This window comes from Penicillium chermesinum, assembly GCF_028974085.1.
Source record: "Penicillium chermesinum strain IBT 19713 chromosome Unknown utg000007l:1.0-2695246.0:1.0-2697696.0, whole genome shotgun sequence".
In the NCBI taxonomy this organism is placed as follows: Eukaryota; Fungi; Ascomycota; class Eurotiomycetes; order Eurotiales; family Aspergillaceae; genus Penicillium; species Penicillium chermesinum.
In genome coordinates, this window is record NW_026695317.1 from 1013203 (window position 1) to 1031439 (window position 18237).

General features: G+C 51.5%; 8 protein-coding genes across 8 annotated transcripts; 4 read left to right on the plus strand and 4 right to left on the minus strand.

Moving 5' to 3' along the window:
• Window positions 1-63: 63 nt before the first annotated feature.
• coq4 (ubiquinone biosynthesis protein COQ4) lies at window positions 64-1040 on the plus strand (the record flags this gene model as incomplete). Its single annotated transcript, XM_058478384.1, has 2 exons — window positions 64-271; window positions 394-1040. 2 exons carry the CDS (start codon window positions 64-66, stop codon window positions 1038-1040), a joined length of 855 nt encoding a protein of 284 aa, XP_058326714.1.
• A 294-nt stretch (window positions 1041-1334) lies between these two features.
• N7468_009089 (DNA-binding protein) lies at window positions 1335-1948 on the minus strand (the record flags this gene model as incomplete). The annotated part of the gene is made up of 4 exons (XM_058478385.1): window positions 1335-1618; window positions 1706-1716; window positions 1784-1872; window positions 1925-1948. The coding sequence occupies 4 exons, from the start codon at window positions 1946-1948 to the stop codon at window positions 1335-1337; spliced, it is 408 nt and encodes a 135-aa protein (XP_058326715.1).
• Window positions 1949-3388: 1440 nt separating this feature from the next.
• Window positions 3389-5632, plus strand: N7468_009090 (guanine nucleotide exchange factor SEC2; the record flags this gene model as incomplete). The annotated part of the gene is made up of 2 exons (XM_058478386.1): window positions 3389-3955; window positions 4016-5632. The coding sequence occupies 2 exons, from the start codon at window positions 3389-3391 to the stop codon at window positions 5630-5632; spliced, it is 2184 nt and encodes a 727-aa protein (XP_058326716.1).
• Window positions 5633-6257: 625 nt separating this feature from the next.
• N7468_009091 (Zn(II)2Cys6 transcription factor domain-containing protein) lies at window positions 6258-7787 on the minus strand (the record flags this gene model as incomplete). Its single annotated transcript, XM_058478387.1, has 4 exons — window positions 6258-6930; window positions 6983-7107; window positions 7166-7449; window positions 7499-7787. 4 exons carry the CDS (start codon window positions 7785-7787, stop codon window positions 6258-6260), a joined length of 1371 nt encoding a protein of 456 aa, XP_058326717.1.
• A 373-nt stretch (window positions 7788-8160) lies between these two features.
• On the plus strand, window positions 8161-9963 carry N7468_009092 (uncharacterized protein; the record flags this gene model as incomplete). Its single annotated transcript, XM_058478388.1, has 4 exons — window positions 8161-8319; window positions 8403-8533; window positions 8593-9841; window positions 9928-9963. 4 exons carry the CDS (start codon window positions 8161-8163, stop codon window positions 9961-9963), a joined length of 1575 nt encoding a protein of 524 aa, XP_058326718.1.
• A 578-nt stretch (window positions 9964-10541) lies between these two features.
• On the minus strand, window positions 10542-12227 carry N7468_009093 (uncharacterized protein; the record flags this gene model as incomplete). The annotated part of the gene is made up of 4 exons (XM_058478389.1): window positions 10542-11015; window positions 11056-11957; window positions 12026-12079; window positions 12143-12227. The coding sequence occupies 4 exons, from the start codon at window positions 12225-12227 to the stop codon at window positions 10542-10544; spliced, it is 1515 nt and encodes a 504-aa protein (XP_058326719.1).
• A 794-nt stretch (window positions 12228-13021) lies between these two features.
• Window positions 13022-16053, plus strand: pmt1 (protein mannosyltransferase 1; the record flags this gene model as incomplete). The annotated part of the gene is made up of 5 exons (XM_058478390.1): window positions 13022-13284; window positions 13347-13636; window positions 13692-15445; window positions 15540-15806; window positions 15850-16053. The coding sequence occupies 5 exons, from the start codon at window positions 13022-13024 to the stop codon at window positions 16051-16053; spliced, it is 2778 nt and encodes a 925-aa protein (XP_058326720.1).
• Window positions 16054-17033: 980 nt separating this feature from the next.
• Window positions 17034-17853, minus strand: N7468_009095 (uncharacterized protein; the record flags this gene model as incomplete). Its single annotated transcript, XM_058478391.1, has 4 exons — window positions 17034-17084; window positions 17216-17417; window positions 17605-17648; window positions 17713-17853. 4 exons carry the CDS (start codon window positions 17851-17853, stop codon window positions 17034-17036), a joined length of 438 nt encoding a protein of 145 aa, XP_058326721.1.
• Between the last annotated feature and the right edge of the window lie 384 nt (window positions 17854-18237).

The following is an 18237-nucleotide window of genomic DNA, read 5'->3' on the forward strand; positions in this document are numbered from 1 at the left end:
TCTTCTGTCATACGATCCCGGTGCTTCCCTGCATTTGACTCCCATCATCAAGTCTACCTCAACATGTTAGGATTAGGGAGCAGGGGAGCAGCTGAGCTTAGGACTGTGGTATGCAGGAGCTCTAGATCTGCAATCCATACACCGCGGGCTTTCTCAGTCCTCAATCGCCCACCACCAAATTATCCCGGCCATGTCCCATTAACGACAATTGAGCGTGGCGCTCTTGCTGTGGGTTCGGCAATTGGGTCTCTGATCAATGTTCGGAGAGCAGGTACGACCAAATACGAGGAGCGGGCTTTCGCTCTTCAGGCCGCAGATACGACATCAAGCAGGCTCCTAGCTTCACTGCGGTTACATTTGCAGTACAGCAGCAGTACTAATTAACCCTGACAGACCTAATTGCAGCCCTCGGAGAAGCCACCGCAACCCCTTATTTTATATATCGTCTCCGGGATGCCATGCTCTCAGACCCTACCGGCCGGCGCATCCTCCGCGACCGTCCTCGCATTACCTCCCGAACTCTTCAACTCACCTACCTCCGCACACTCCCCGAGAACTCCGTGGGCCGGGCATATGCTACTTGGCTCGACCGCGAAGGCGTAACTCCAGATACGCGTGACCAGGTACAGTACATCGACGACGAAGAATGCGCCTATGTCATGCAAAGATACCGCGAGTGCCACGATTTCTACCACGCCGTAACAGGGCTCCCGACCTTTGTCGAAGGCGAGCTAGCGCTCAAGGCACTCGAATTTCTGAACACACTGCTGCCCATGACGGGGCTGAGTATGGTTGCCTATGTGCGGATGAAACCGGCGGAGAAGGAGCGGTTTCTGTCCCTGCATCTACCATGGGCGGTGCGCAGCGGGCTGGGCAGTAAAGAACTGATTAATGTATACTGGGAAGAGGTGCTAGAGAAGGATGTCCGCGAATTGAGAGCCGAGTTGAACATCGAACAGCCACCGGATTTGAGAGAGATAAGGAAGATGATCCGCCTGCAAAAGAAACGCGAGAAGGAGCAGCAACAGAAGGCTGCATAGGCGGAACCGAGCACTTTCTTCTCCTCTTTTCTTTTCTGTTGCAAGAGCTAGCCTTCATATGTACGATTATCGAGTTTGTGAATAATATCCCAGTGTAAGAGCAAGACGTGTTGCTGTTCATACAATTGGAACCGAGTAAACCAATCAACGCCTACCAGGAAATCGATTATTCCGACCTGAGCTTTTGTGACAGTGGTAGTGACGGTATCCCAGGCGGAAAAAAGGTATGATAGGAACCATGCTACCCAAAGACGACCACACCTTATCTTCGTAAATTCATCCGGCTTGTGGATCCTATAGATCCAGCAAGTCGTCATCGTCATCCCAAGCACCTTTACGCCGGCTGATGACGATCTTCTGTTCTTCCTCCTCCTTACGCTGGTTCTCTGCAACAGCATTCAAAAGCTCTTTGAGCTGCTGCTCGGTAACCTTTTGTCGCAGCTGACCAGACTGGGCCAGCATGAGAAGTCGGTTCTCAATGTCTGTGGCGCGCGATTCCTTCACAAGGCGAATCCGCCCAAGCCTGTCAGCGGCGGCAGGGTCTAGAATCTGATTCAAGATGGAGGCGCGGCGGTCCGCTACAAATGGTGAGTGACTTTGTTTCAGAAGGGCCATGCTAATCGGAGGGTTTGCGGAGTAGCCTATGGGGCAGAAAGATCACGTACATTCAGCTTGCCTACATTTCACATTTGTAAGCTTCTAGTCGCGGACACCGGCGCAAGTCTTATCGCTAGAGTACTCACCTTCGCTGCTCGTCCTGGCCGCCATCTCCACTTGGGCCACCGCGAGGGCCGCCTTGTTGTTGGAGCTGCGCAAGGCGCGCTCTTCTGATCTGGATCTCGGCGTTAGCATTTGGTCTAGTCGCGTCAGCCAATTGAACCCACCTCCTCCAGCTCAGCATCCGCCATGGTGTGGTTAATGCACGAGTTCCAGGACCCTCGGATGTGAACTGCTGATCTGGGTCGTGTGGGAGAATCGGAGAGAAGATTATTGACGACCCCCACTTTCTTTTGCCTGAGGCTCTCACGCGGGGGAGTTGTAAGTGTCACGTAATCAGACGTCAAACGACCGGGTTCATAGGAGTGACAGTACGCAGTATGCTACTAATGGGGAAAGTATCAAATTGACCAATTATCTATCGAGGTTTCTACGCTGATACCCGACCTCGGAATAAGAGCTTGGTTGAATTGTTGCCTAACAATCTTCCGGAGGGCCGATGTCATGTTCGGAACTGTAATGGTACAATACGGAGCTATATTAGTACTTGACGAGATGTACGTATATAACCTTGAAAAGGCTGTGAATAGATACTACGCAGCTGGGTATTGAGACATTGGCTCCGGTAAAAGTCTGCTTATGTTGACGACAAAGCAACCCAGTCGAGGCTGGCGTGTTTCTAGATTATAGAGTCGCTGGCGGAGAACAGGACCACATGGGGTAATTGGCCAATCCGGGCTCGAGATAGCGAGATAACGCGCTCGCGTTGGTGCTGCGCCTCCTTATTTCATCCTGGGTATGTCGGCACGTCCTAGCGCGGCCAGAATATCCAGACGTAACGTCTCTCAAGGACGCAGAATCCGCCGTCTGTACCCGCGAGATCGGCAGGTACTCCATCCTTAGTTCGACTATAGCTATGCATGGTGATACACCGTAAAGACCTGTCGTCGTGCATCCGAGGACCAATCCAAACCCAGAACAGAGATCAACTGCGAGGGTGGCTTGACCAGAGAATCAAAGAAGTGGCAAACATGAAGCTAGAGATTATTCGGAAATAAATACGAGCTGAATTAACCTCCAAAAATCTCATCACGCTCGATCACCTGCTCCCGGTGTGACCTGACTAAGCCGATGGGAGGCGAACGAGGTGCAGCGGCTGTAACCCCCGATCCCAATACATTTCAACCTAAACCTACCTCAATACCTTTTCTTTCCTTTTCTTCACCTCGAGTCAGTCCTTTTCCTTTCGCGCGCTTCTATACCTTCCTTTTTTTACACCCAGCCGAGTAAACTTGCCCTCCTACCCATTGTCCACAGCCCCCGATCGCTTGCGGGGACCTCAGCCAGCAATCCTTTACCGATTCCCGTGAATGGCGCAGTCGCTATATTGACCAGAGTCCTCCTGGACATGAACCCGGCTCTTGTGTATGTTTGGGCATCACAAATTTGAAGAAACCGGGCACACTCATATCACATTCCTTGTCCGACGCCGTTTACGTCACTCATCATGGCCGAGTAAGTGAATCTGGGCAGCATGGAGATGGACCAATCAGACAGCCACTAACGGTTAGAATAGTCTAATTGCTTTACAAACCTATCATCACAATAAGCTCCTCCCCCCTTCGTCCACCATGATACCACGACACGCCCACAAGCGCTCGCTGTCTTCGGAGCATCGAGCTTTATCCCCCGACAAAACCGTGCATAAGGCCAAATCCACCACCAATCTTACCGAAATTGCTGCCAAGAATGGCTCCATTCCAAAGTTCTCCAAGTTCGAAGAGAACAATTTCAACACCTTGCAGGATCCGCGGTTGGCCACTCCTACCGAAGTTTCAGATGAGGACCCATCCGCCCAGCACCCTGACTTGAGCAATGAGGTTGCTGCACTTAGTGTGAAACTGATCCAGGCGATCAATAATCAGACCCAGTTGGATGACAGTCTCGTTGCTGCGCGACAAGAGCTGGAACTAGCACAGGGCAAAATTCAGGCATTGGAGTTCCAAAATGAGAAATACCGACGCGACATTGAGGAAAGGATATACATCAAACGATCCGACGCCGAATACGAGATCGGACAAATGGCAGCAGTGCTGGCAGAAGAGAGAACCAAGCGCCAGGTCGCGGAGAAGGGGAAGAAGCAAATGGAACAAGAGCTAGAGGCCCTGACTGCCGATCTCTTCGAGGAAGCCAATAAGGTGAGATCATTGTCACCCACTGAGACTGTTTCACGGGCATTTTTCACTGACTGAGTTTAGATGGTGGCTGCTGTCAAGAGAGATCGAGAAGCTACCGAAAAGAAGAACGAACAATTGCGATCCCAAGTCAAAGACACAGAATTGCTCCTCGCGTCACATCAGGATCAGCTGGCCGAGCTCAAGTCGGTTATGCAAGGGATGCAGCTCACCAAAGATGAAGTTGAACCCCGCACTACTCCTTCGACTGCACCTCCATCCCCAATTGGGGCCTCCCATCTGCAAGGGCACGCCAAGCAGGACTCGGAAGTCCATGGGACCGCTGCCATTCCCTGCAATCCCGATGAGCAGATTCCCGGTCCCTCGTGCAACTTTCCAGAAATAGTTCGCCTGGTTTGTCGCAATGACTTGCCAGCTTATGATGACTTCCAAGAGCTGCTAGTGCTCTCAAGGAGCTCTAAACCTCCCAGCCGTGCAGGGAGCGGATCGTATGGGGGTTTGAATGTCATGAGCCTGGCTGGTTTTGCCTCCAATGCTATCTCAAACAATTATTCCCCCACGAAAGGTGCAAATCATTCCCCGAACGGAAGCCTGAACTCTACCACTGGTTCTCACATCCCCCTTAAGGACACCAAATTCTACAAGCGTGTCCTTATGGAAGATATCGAGCCCACTTTGAGATTGGATTTGTCCCCCGGGATCTCTTGGCTCACTCGACGAAGTGTCTTGAGCGGCATTTGTGATGGTAGCCTGGTTGTAGAACCAATGCCTGCGGCGACTAAGAAGTACGAGTTTCCGTGTACGGTCTGTGGTGAACGACGGGCTGGTGCCAATAACGAACGTACGCATCGCTTCCGAACCTCCGACAGTGAGACTGCTCAGCGATACTCGCTTTGCCAGCAATGCTTAGAAAGGTTTCGTGCTTGCTGCGATTTCACTGGCTACCTACGTCTCATTCTGGATGGCCACCTTCGCGCAGGTGATGCTGATGAGGAACGGGATATCTGGGAGGAGACTGTCCGCCTCCGAGAACGATTGTTCTGGTCACGAGTCGCAGGTGGCATCGTGCCACTTGTGAGCCGAGTCGCCGAAGCTGACACTGATCACGAAAACTCCGAGCCCAACTCCGATGGCTTCGCACCCTCCGAAGCGCGGGATGGTTTGTTACATCCTGAAGCCAACCATATTGCCGAGTCAAGGAGTGAAGATGTCACAGTTCGGAGCGAGCGAGACTCTAGCGTCTTTGCTCCCTCTCTTCCAGACCTGGACCTGCGCAAACCCTCAACACCGGAGCCACACCAAAGAACCGAAGACTTGAACTCTGACCTTCCGCCAAGGCGGGCCTCTGTAGACTCCGAGATCAGTGTCTATGAAGAGGCTAATGATGACATGGAGACCGAGCCTGTGGAGGTTACAGTGGAGGTAGTTTCCCCCGTCATGCTAAGTCCTACCGAGATACCTGCCGATGTCTCGATCGAACACCCCACAGAGAGTGCCGAGTCTCTTGGGCAAACTGCACCCCCTCCACATAATGAGCCGGACCCCGCTCGCGATCATCAAGACAGCATTGATGCTACAGGAATCACAGAGAACGATCCTGTGGCGCTTCCCGAACACTCCGACAAGCCTACCCCCGTCGAGCCTGCCGCGGAGTCTCCAACAGAAGCCGCTAAGAATTAGCACTAAAAAGAAACAATGGGCCCAGCTAGTACCATGCAGTCGACTAGCTACGTCACTACCCCGATACTCCTTTCACGACACCCCGATGCATTCCTCCATGGCCTCCGTTCTCGTGCATATTCACCAGATTGATAGACTTCTACTTCTTACTGCAAGCTGCCTATTTCTTTAATCCCCTTTTCTCAACGCATTTGTTTGATGTGTAGCTTTCCGTCGATATCCCCTTTTGAGCAGCTTGCAGGCCCCCCTTTTTGTATTACTACAAACTTTTGACCGCCCAATGTATACATAATGTCTTCGTTTCTTGGTGTCCATTAAGACACAGTGACAGGTTCAGGCGATCCAGCCTTTGATTGGACTACGTATCAAATGCAATTTCACATTGAGGTTTTCTTTTCCAATCGTAAACTATTATAATCACTTCTTCTCTTGCTAACTTTGGAGGATAATCCGGTCCAGCGCAAGCTCAGTTGAAGGGGAGGAATTTCTATGTATAGCGTGCTGTATTTCAAGGCTCCGTTGGAACCAGCCAGATCATGGAGCCCAGCTGCTGGGTATCATTATGCACTTAAGTTAATACACGTTTCAGAGCACTCAATAAAAAAAATACATGATAGTTTCATCCTCACACAAGTATATCTGTAGAGGCCCAGACGGCATCCCAATGGCGTGCATAGATTTCTTCTCCGTGAGAACTACCCAGCCACAGGATACCCTTCATCCGCGAGATGGCCTCGTCGCTTGTCTGGAGTCCGAGAGCGGAGGCAGCAGCACGCGCCTTTTGCACGAACCATGTATAATGGCTGGATCCGCTCGACGCCTCCATTGCAATGGAGTAAAACCAGATACCCATCGAGTCTGCGTAGTGCTGGGTTTCGCGCTTCTCGAGCTCCTCTTTGAACCGAGCGACGGTTGTATCCAGCAACATCGCGTGTGGATAATATGAGGGTCCATGAATGGTAAACATATAAAGAATAATAGCAAATCGTACACATTCGCTCGTTGGTGATGGGGGAGATGTTGAGGAGGGAGAGGGCGTGAGAAGACGATGGATGACGAAACAAGTGAGGTCGTGGAGCTGTGTAGATGAGAACGGTTTGTTCTGGGTCCGATCAAAGACATTTCTCAGGCGATTAAAGACATTTTCGACCGTTTCATCAATATCAAGCTCTTTATACAGTATTTTATCGTGAGCGGGTGGCTGCAGTTGCCACTCGGGGGTGGGAGGAATGCCATCTCCCACTCCGACATCGTCCTGGGTGTCGAATTGAGGTCGGCCCATTATGACCATGGAGACCCTTTGGTGTGTGTTAGCGACCATTTCGTAAATCGAGGGAAGTTTGCCCTTACCAGCTTACCATTCTTGCCGTCAGAGGACTAGTTTGTCTCACTGCGTTGATGCCGCCTCGCATGTTGACTAGCGCTTTCACGCCATCGACATGTGTTTCGCTGACTTCGACATTCCCCTTTCCGAACTGTAGGTTGTTAGAGCAGTGTCAAGGATTGGGACGTAGAGAGCAACTGGAGCCTTACCTCAATGCTCGCCAAGGTAATGACGGAGTTGATCGTCCCATCTTGCACCGCCAGCGATGTATCTTGTACTTTGCGTCGAAGGAGAGCAAGAGAATCCGCCATCAGGGCTTCTGAAGCCTGGAAGCCCTTCTGGGCTAATAACTCTTCATCAAGACATGCTGTCTGTAAGGAGACATGGAATAGGGCTGGATCCCCCAATGCCAGCGGCCACCACGACACAAGAAAGGGATTCGTGGTAGCATTTAAATCCAGAGGGTAGTATTGGAATGCAATTTTATGAAGGACTGCATTATTCAGACCATATTTCGACAAGGGAACTCGCTGAACACTTACAGGTATAGATAAGGCGTTGAACATGTTCTCTAGGAAGCCTAGTTTGCGGATACGCATCGAATGGGTCCAAGCCCCCGAAAGGATTGGTAATTGAAGAGCAAGACTTGGAAGGCTCTTGCAACACGGCCACTTCTAGTCCGGGCCCAGCCGATTGCGCGTTCAAGGGCTGATTTGCATAGACGCACAGAACCTTGCGCTTGATACAGCGGGAGCAGCTCGGCGTGCGGAGATCACAGCTATGCTTGAATTTGGCGCAAGCGCTACAGGACCGGCGAAGCGTTGGGCGCATACTGGACATGGAGGGACCTGATAGAACACATTGTCCGGGGGAAATCAGTAATGAAGCAGGCGAGACCCGCCAGATGGTTAAGCCCCCATAACCCTCAGGCCACAAGGCTCGCACTCTGGGCCCGTCCTCATATCCAGCCAATCACAGCCAAGAATCACCAACTGCGAGCGAACGGTAACGCCGGATCGTTTTGTCTTGGCGTTCGCCCCATCGGAGTCTAGTCCTACTTGGGTAATCTATATTCATCCGCTCATCTAGGGCTGCGGCTTGCTGGCATGATGAGTGACCGGTCACTGCCGATTGCTGTGCAGATGCCTCATAAATGGTCTCGATCCCTGGTTCCTGGTCGAACAGTATTTCGAGTCCTAACACAATGGACTCGGAGATCGCCAACAGTTCCAGTCCCCAACTGGGACTGGCCCAGATCGAGTCTGCTACATCATTCAGTGCTCAATTACCGACACTGCTAGGGGACGTTTTTGCTGGCTGGTCTTTCTGGCAATATGCGGCCACCTTCTTAATGGCTGCTATTGTATACGACCAAGGTAAACCCGCTGCCATATTCTTCCCTAGTCCATACTAATCTTTCTCCAGTGATGTACATAAAGCGGAAAGGATCGATTCCAGGCCCAGCATTCAAAATCCCCCCTCATGGGGCCCTTCCTTCAGGCTCTTGATCCCAAATTCGAAGGATATCTCGAACAATGGGCAAGGGGACCGCTTAGCTGCGTGTCCATCTTCCACAAGTATGTCATCACCCATCCAGGCGCAGGTTCTAACCATGTTGGCTAATTGGTCGTCCCAGGTTCGTGGTTCTCGCTTCAGACCGTGACATCGCCCACAAAGTCTTCAAGTCACCCTCCTATGCTGAGCCATGTATTGTGCCTATCGCGAAAGACATCATCGGGCACAAGGCTTGGGTTTTCCTCCAGGGTAAAAGTCACGCCGAGTACCGTCGAGGACTGACTCCGTTGTTTACGAACAAGGCCATGGCAACCTACCTTCCTGCACAAGAAGCAGTCTTTGCAGAGTACTTCAACAAATTCGTGGCTATCAGTGAAAATGGTCAGGGCAACCCCGTTGAGTTCATGACCATGTTCCGTGAGATCAACTGCGCGCTGTCATGTCGGACATTCTTTGGACATTATATCTCCCAGGACGCCGTGAAGAAGATCGCAGACGACTTTTATATGGCCACCGCTGCTCTAGAGCTTGTCAATATCCCCCTCTCTCTGTATATCCCTTTCACCAAGCCCTGGTGGGGGAAGCGAACCGCCGACGCCATCCACACCGAGTTTGCCAGATGCGCAGCTGCATGCAAGGCCAATATGGCTCAAGGCGCAAAACCAACCTGTATCGTTGATCAATGGGTGTCTCACATGATGGAATCCGAACGGTACCGCCAACGAGTTGCCGCAGGAGAGACAGACGCCGAGAAACCAACAAACCTCATTCGAGAGTTTACAAACGAGGAGATTAGCGATACGTTATTCACCTTCCTGTTCGCGTCTCAAGATGCCTCCAGCAGCGCTACAACCTGGCTCTTCCAAATTCTGGCCCAAAGACCCGATGTGCTCGATAAGCTTCGTGACGAGAACCTCGCTGCTCGAGGTGGAGATCGCAACAAGCAGTTCAATTTACCCATGCTGGAATCCCTCACGTATACAAATGCCGTGATCAAGGAACTTTTGCGTCACAGACCCCCTGTCATTTTCGTTCCTTATCTCGCTACAAAGGATTTCCCTGTGACGCCTGACTATACTGTGCCCAAGGGCTCCATGATCATCCCATCATGCTACCCCGCCCTCCATGACCCGAACGTCTATCCTGAACCGGACGTTTTCGATCCCGAGCGATGGATCACCGGCGACGCGGAGTCGAAGACCAAGAACTGGCTTGTCTTCGGGACCGGGCCCCATGACTGCCTTGCGAGACGATACGTGCCGCTGTCTATGGCGGGGATGATTGGCAAAGCTGCTCTGGAGTTGGATTGGAAGCATCATGCTACGGAGAAGTCGGAGGAGATCAAAGTGTTTGCGACTCTCTTTCCTATGGTAAGTAGATCGAGATATCTTTCATTTCTACCAGATGGCTCCCGTTTATGTCCCGCTGCACCTGTGCTAATACTAACCCAATATAGGATGGCTGTCCACTGGTCTTTACGAAGCGCTCTTAATACATACTGTAGGGCCCCTTTAGAAGGGGCATTGTTCTTGAACGGTACATTGTACAATTCTCACGTTATCAGAAACAACTCCGATCAACACGCTCATACCACTGGCGGGCAGCAGTATGAATATCAGTCGCAATATACCATGCGTAGATTCATATAGTTATTGTGGTAGTTCACAAATATGTCAGTTCTGATCAAGATTCCAAGGTGCTCACCTTCAGGGGATCACGAGATAAGTATCATCTTACTGCGAAGGAAGATACTTGCCATATTAAACACCGGTCTTAGTCTATAGTAGGAAGAAGAAGTTCTGAAAGCCTAGCGAACGATACGAATGGTATTTTGCTGACGCGGAAAGGTTATTGTACAAACATGGCCCCTAAAGATCCAGACGTTGCGCGCAAGCCGGATGGTAAACCCCGATAACTCCTTAGTTGTGAAGAGAGAACTCCTAGATTGAAGAGAGAGCCCCTAGTTGTGAAAAAGAAACATAAAAATAAGGGGCAAATATTGAATAGCAAAATCGTCAGCCAGCGAAAAAGGAAGCAGCAAGCTCCAGGCCAGTAACATAGAGGCTCGAATTACTTTTTGGCAATTTGGTGAATGTGTCGGAGCTGATCCTCGATATTCGTGGTCTGGGGGACGTGTCCGGGAGGCACCGCAGCTGGACCGGGAGCAACAGGAGCTTCTGCGCCAGTGGCCATACGCTTACGACGAGCATCCTCCTCGGGATCCAGAGCCGGAGCACGCGAAGCGGTAGTGTCGAATACGTCGGTTCGGTTGCTGGCAAGACGCTTCAGGTTGTTGACGACGTCGCTCGTGTTAAGATTGGTCGTGGAACTGCGAGATTCAGCCTTGGCACGCTGCTCCTTCCAGCGAGGGTCGAGAAGCTCGATACGCATATGCTGCTCAAGCTCTGCAACCGGAATCTGCTGTTTACAGTTTGGACAGAGCGCCATTGGACCAGGGGCTTGCTGGCGACGGGCCTGAGCTCGGGGCACGTAATCCGAGCGAATACGCATGGGAGGCTGGCCGGGGGCCGCTGGCATCGGAGGCTGTCCCGGGGGGAACTTGCATAGGAGCTTGGGCTGGTACAGCGGGAGGGGCCTGGAAACCAGGAGCCATTGGAGGAGGCTGGTAAGGTCCCTGGGCCTGAGCCGGGTAAGGGGAAACAGAAGAAGGACCAGGAGCGGGTTGGTTGGAGGCGTTGTAGTAGGTTGGGGTATCAAGGTCGGTGGGCATAGCCTCTTCAATGCGCAAGGTGTTCATCGACATAGCAGCCCGCTGTTCAAGAGAGGCAGTCTGCAGATCGTGAAGGGACATGGGAGGTGGCAGTTCTTCTTTTTCATCCTCCTCGGTAAACACAATGGTCTCCGCCACAACAAAGTCATGCCAGTCAATTTCCGCATACTCCCGTCGCTCTTTCTCCTCCAGATCTTCTTTCTCCTTCTTCTGCGACTCTTGCCATTTCGTAAATTCGTTTCGCTCCTTCGCGCGGTCGAGGATGTGGTACTTGTTCTCGATGTTCTTCTTCAGTTCTTCACGGCGGTGTTTCTCGGTGGTGTCCGGATTGACACCATCACCGTTTTCGTTGAGGAGAATGGTGTATTCTTCAACCATGGCCCGGAAGTACGAGTAAAGGCTGTGGTTGGGTCGTAGGAAATCGAATTGAGGATTTCCAGCTTCACGCTGCGAGAGTCCCGTCGCGAACTGTTGGCCTTTCCCCGCAGTATGAAACGCAGTGAGTCTGAGGACATCCAGATCGAGCGCACTGATGTTGGGCATGCGCGCCGAGAACCGGAGCTTGGGTGGCTCGGGGGGGGCCTTGGGTTTCTCAGGCATGACGGCGACTGCTTCTCCTGCGCGTCCTGCAGAGACCGATGTCCCACGACCTTCTTTTATTTCGGAAAGACGCCACTTGTAGTAGGGAGAATACGCATCGGTGTCAGCAAGGAAAGAGAATTTGACGTTCTTCCTTTCTTTCTCGCGGATGCGGTCTGTAGACTCGGTTTTAGCACCAGGTGGGGAGAGGGGAAGGTGTAAATGGGACAGTTGCGAGATGTACCTTCAAAGACGGTTCCGTTACGCGCGACATAACCAGCGGTCTTCTCGATGATACCTGAGACAAGGTTATTTACCGGCCTTCAACTCGTTTGGCGCGAAAGCGCGCATATATACTCACTTTGAATATCCTTTGGAGGCAATACGACGCCAGGGGGAGGCTTCAGCCCCTCCTCCGGCACGGGGGTGCCACCATTCGAAGCCATGGTGAGGTGGATGGAGGAAGAGGAAACGAAGACGAGTTGGCGAAGCTTTTCGATGCGGCGTATCGGAGACTGGCAAACGGCTGACTAAGATACCGCCTTGTCCTGATAAGGTGTGCACCAGCCACTGTTTCACGTGTAGATACGGTATCACGTGCGTATTGGGCAGTATGGCAGTGCAGGCTGGTTGCGGCGCATCGTTTCGATTGCTTGCGTCTACAGTCTTAGTAGATTTGATCACATCTTGACTGAGAAAATAGCCAATGTATTTTTCCTGCCTAATCCTGCAGTCCCTTTCTTTACCAACCTAAGTGAAGTAAGAAGTAGGCCGAATTGCGAAAGAAAAACCCCCAAGCACAAGTCTTGCGCTTGTGTCAAAGGTTAAAGGGGGGCCGCGAATCCACGTTCCGCTCGGTTGATCTGGCCTCTCTCAGCTTTTGCACGCTTTCGTTCACTCCCTCATCGACCATTTTCGACCATTCCCCTTTTTTTCTTTTCCCTCTATCCTCCTGGAACCCTGCCATGGGGTCTTTTTTCTTGTGCAACTACGGTCATTAACTGTTCGCCAATTTCCCCGGGTGAAGGGCTGTTGGGAGCTACTAGAGCTGTCAGCGGCTATCGACAATATTGAATTCGATCCCCATTTTTCAATAAGTGGTGACATTTGTTGAACCGAGCCACATTTCAATCTTTTCCTCGTCTTCCATCATTATCTTGATTTAATCACTCTTTCCCTACATCGACTCAAATCTCCCTACCGAACGCCGAGACCCGCATTCTCCTACATCCCGCATCCAATGGGTCAAAAAGCTAAAGAGACATTGGCTGTGCGGCCCCAGAGCCGCGGCCGACGCTCTCGAAGCCGCTCTCCAAGGCCCAAGACCAAAGCGACTCCACCCCCGCTACCTCCAAGCTATGCCTCCGATGGTGTGAAGGACTATGACATCCTCAATCTTCCCGCCTCTGATTACAAGTGGCTGGTCTTAGTGACCCTGGTGGCCGCCATTGTGCGTCTATTCCGTATTTACCAGCCCACTAGTGTAGTGTTTGATGAAGTACAGTATGTGCTCATGGCACCTTGAATTTGGATCTCGATAGAAGCAGTGGCTAACCGATGAATAGTTTTGGTGGATTCGCAAGCAAGTATATCAAGGGCAAGTTCTTCATGGATGTCCATCCGCCACTCGCCAAGTTGCTACTCACGCTCGCGGGCTGGCTCGCTGGGTTTGATGGTAACTTTGACTTCAAAGACATCGGCAAGGACTATGTTGCGGAAAACGTTCCCTATGTGGCGATGCGAATGCTTCCAGCCGTCCTTGGGGTTTTGACAGTATCTTTGATGTTTTTGACCCTCAAGGCCACTGGTTGCCGTACCTCAACTGCTGTTATGGGCGCCAGTGTTGTTATCTTCGGTATGAAGCGTTACTTGATCAGCCCCAGATTGAGCACTGCTAACATTGACTCTAGATAATGCGCTCACGACTCAATCTCGTCTTATTCTTCTGGATTCCCCTCTGGTTTTCTTCACCGCCCTGACAGCCTTGTCGTTCAACTGCTTTTCGAACCAACAAGAATTGGGCCCTAGCCACGCTTTCCGAGGCCCGTGGTGGTTCTGGTTGGCTGCGACGGGTCTTTCGTTGGGAGCAACATTGAGTGTCAAGTGGGTCGGTCTCTTCACTGCGGCCTGGGTGGGATCTATTACTATCCTCCAACTATGGGTTGTGCTTGGTGATGCCAAGAATGTCACTCCACGACTCTGGTTTAAGCATTTCTTTGCCCGCGCCTTCTGTCTGATTGTGATCCCCCTGGCTTTCTACCTCGCCATGTTTGCCATTCACTTTACTTGCTTGGTTAACCCTGGGGAGGGTGACGGTTTTATGTCCTCGGAGTTCCAGGCTACCTTGAACTCGAAGGCCATGCAGGATACCCCGGCTGATGTGGCATTCGGCTCCCGTATCAGCCTTCGTCACCACAACACACAGGGCGGCTATTTGCACTCGCACAACCATATGTACCCAACGGGTAGCAAGCAGCAACAGATCACCCTCTATCCCCACAAAGATGAGAATAATATTTTCATCATCGAGAACCAGACCCAACCTCTAGGCCCCGATGGTACCGAAATTGCGGGACCTGCTGCCTGGGACGGCCTAAACTTTGAATCTAACTTTGTTGAAGATGGTTCTATCATCCGGCTTTATCATGCTTTGACCCACCGCCGTGTTCATTCCCACGATGAGCGTCCTCCTGTGACGGAAGCCGATTGGCAATTTGAGGTCTCGGCTTATGGTTACGAAGGGTTCGCCGGTGATGCAAACGATCTATTCAAGGTTGAGATTGTGCCATCTCTTTCGGAGACCTCGCTTTCGAAGAAACGCGTTCGTACTATTCAGACCAAATTTAAGCTGGTTCATGTGATGACCGGATGTGTACTATTCTCCCACAAGGTCAAATTGCCCGACTGGGGATTCGAGCAGCAAGAAGTCACTTGTGCTCGTGGTGGTTCGCTGCCCAACAGTGTTTGGTACATCGAATCTAATGCACACCCCGCCATGCCTGAGAACGCTGAGAAGACCAATTACCGCAATCCCGGCTTCCTGGGCAAGTTTTGGGAGTTGCAGAAGGTCATGTGGGTTACTAACGCCGCCTTGGTGGAGTCGCACACTTGGGACTCTCGCCCGCCTTCATGGCCCACTCTCCTTCGTGGTATTAACTTCTGGGGCAAGAACAACCGCCAGATCTACTTGCTTGGTAACCCCCTCATCTGGTGGTCTAGCACTGTTGCCATTGCAATCTACGTGGCTTTCAAGGGCATTGCGGTTATCCGATGGCAGCGTGCTTTCAAGGACTACCAGAATATCAACTTCAAGCGATTCGATTATGAAATCGGCACGAGTGTTTTGGGATGGGCATTCCATTATTTCCCGTTCTACCTCATGGCCCGTCAGCTCTTCTTGCACCACTACCTCCCTGCTCTCTATTTCGCCATTCTGGTCTTCTGCCAAGAATTTGATTTCCTGGCCAACCGGGTGAAGAGCTTAGGCCTTGCCTCTCGGCCCGCTATTGGCAAAATCTTGATGGCCACATTTGTGCTCCTTAGCATCGGCGTTTTCACCCTATACTCACCCCTTGTCTACGGAAACCCGTGGACCAAAGATGCGTGCCAGCGAGTAAAGCTCCTTAACAGCTGGGATTTCGATTGTAACACATTCCACACCGAAGTAAGTGTTCCGGAGTGGCGTCCACCCCGCCGAGGATATTAATCGACACCGCCGAACGAGTATGGCTAACGTGGAATCTTTTTTTCCATCTTAGCTCAGCCAGTACGTCACGGAGCTCTCACCAAGTAATTTACCAATCCAAACCACTCCTATCCCCGCTGCTCAGGTCGAGCAAGCACGGCACCCGCAGCCTCCGGCACAGCAACCTCTTGATGCCGCCGGTCAGCAGCAGGAGGAGCAGCCAGGAGCAGCAGTGACCTCGCCGAAGCTTGCTGGTACCATGGCACGTGTTGAGTATCGGGACCAAAATGGCAACATCTTGGACGAGGAGCTTGTCGCCTCGCTTCGTGCAGATGGCAAGGTCAAGTTCGAGACCCGCTGGGAGTCCAAGTCTGAGACTCCAGCACGCGCATGAGGTTCCTATTGTCGATGGCCAGCTCGCTCCTCCGCACCCTGATGTCGAGGGCCAGAACCCCGAGACTGACGCTGCGGATACAATTCCCCCCGAGAGCCCTGCTTCCGTGGATCAGGGTAATGAGAGGTCTGCTGAGGTCGACAGCTCGCCTGAAGCCAAACCTGCCAGTGAAGGAAATGAGGCCACCCGATAAATGCCTCTCTTTTGCCTGATTTGATGGGGGTTAGGAGAAAGTTTACTGTTTCTTACGACCCCAGTACTAGGGTGGTGACTCCTTCGTGTGATGAGTTGATTAGGTTATCCATCATTGTCATATAAGCGATCATTGTCATGTGTTAACATTTTACTGAGTGAACTTGCTAAGGTGCACGCTTGAATGTACAAACATGTACCGTATTTTGTCCTTGAAATATTCTTGCGTATATGTGTTGACATAACTATGAGTCCTCCGTAACTAATAGTAAACACCTCAGGCTGCTCCAATATTGCTAGTACCTAGTGCTAGTAGCTCCCTCGGACTGTCAAGCCCAGTGATCGAATGGCCTGTAGCCATCCTCAAGACTTGAAGTTGTACCTGAACGTCTTAAGCCCATGCGGCTGATATTTTCCCACTGTCCATTTAGACCGAGCGTCATGGTGCTCCCAAACAATTGGCCCCCTGCCTCGGTGGTTTCAACTTGCGGTTCAACTTGAGCCACTTTTGTCCACCCTATGAATTTGTTATCAGTCACCCCTTCTTATCATTGTAGTCCAGACAGTTATTCTAGCTAGGTCCATTGAACATTTCAGGCATCCAATCTGGAGATTGTAAGGTTCCAATTCGAGTTTGACGGTCGGATAAAGACTGGCGCGTTCTAGGTATCGATACTACGTGTACTGAGCCCACCGGAGGGCAGCGGGATATATATATATATATATATATCCATACCCGCCAAGTCATAGTAAGTACCGCTTACAACATCTAAATCAATGTAGTGTACGTATAGAAACATAAGAAAAGAGATCGATTCCCAATTGACTCTTTCTGAAACGAATAATATGCACAAATTGATAGTTTCAATGGCAAGTCCAAGCGCTCTTCTCTCCACCGTAGTCTAGTATACAGCAGCAGCCCAGCCGCAGGAGGGAGGCATGGCTCCCTCAACAGTTTTTGAAAGGCTCTACTGCAGGAATCTAGTAGTCCCACTCCTCCTTGCCGTACTTGTTGAATCTCTCGTGGAGGTCCTATCAGAGAAAGCCAAATGGTCAGCATTTGTCCGTCGGCCAATCAGAACGTATTAAATAATATCGACTTGAATGGCATCAAAACAGAGCCAGTCTCGTCGCAGATAGACCGAGGCGTGGTTGTTGCTTACCTCAGGCAGGGTGACGTTGGGGACAATGACGGTGTTCATGGCGCTAGGGGCAGCACGGAGGGGCTGGTTCTTGTCGCCGTGAGGGTGGTACTGGTACTTGTAGACCTTGCCGTCCTCAGAGGAGGCGTGCCAGGGCATGGCACTCTCGCCGATACGGACGTTGCTCTCGGAGTTGACGGAAGTGGGCTTGCTGCCGAAGTACCTGTGATTGCGGAGAGACGCAGTTAGCGAATTGCACTCCACGCAATGCTTGTGAGCTCATGCTAGTCGTCATAGACCATAAAGCCTAGTATCGGTAGCTTGATTGAATTTGTGGCGATGGGCGAACCACGCCACAAGTAGTATAGCAGCAGAAAGTAGAGCGACGAGAAGAAAAGGGGAATATTCACCAGCCAGCAATACCGAAAGCACCGGCCATGACACCGAGAAGGACCTGTAAAGTCAGGTGTTAGGTCTAGAGCTATATGTGAGGATCAATTGCATTTGAGGTTCCGTACGTAGAGCTCGGGATCACGCTTGGGAGCCTTGTCGAGGTTGGCATCCTCGACCTTGGAGGACTGAAAGCGGCGCATGGGGGTGCGCAGAACGGGCTGGCGGGCCAACGCCCGACGGGTAGCCATAGAAGCAATTGAAGACATGGTGGCAGCGAATCGTGCGTGAAAGAGGGGGTTCACAGAGGAGTAAGAGGTGGTGCGAGAGAATCGGATGATGTTGGAGAGTCAGGTGACATTCCGAGCTGAGTCAGCGCCGCTTCGAGCATCGTCCTTGTCATCATGAAAATCATCGTCATCCAGCGTCGTTCGCGTTTCGTGTTCTGCGGCCCCTTTTGTCGCGGGTGACCACCTCCTGCTTGCTGTGTCTGCTGGATTGGTGATTTGACTCGTTCGACTCTTGGAAATATCCCTCATTCATCCGCACAGGTAGGTGTTCGCTCCTCCCCTATTTATCTTTAACCCGATCAGGGGCTGCAATCCCCGGAATTCTTACGCGTGGTTGCGCAAGGAGTATACAGCACATATATA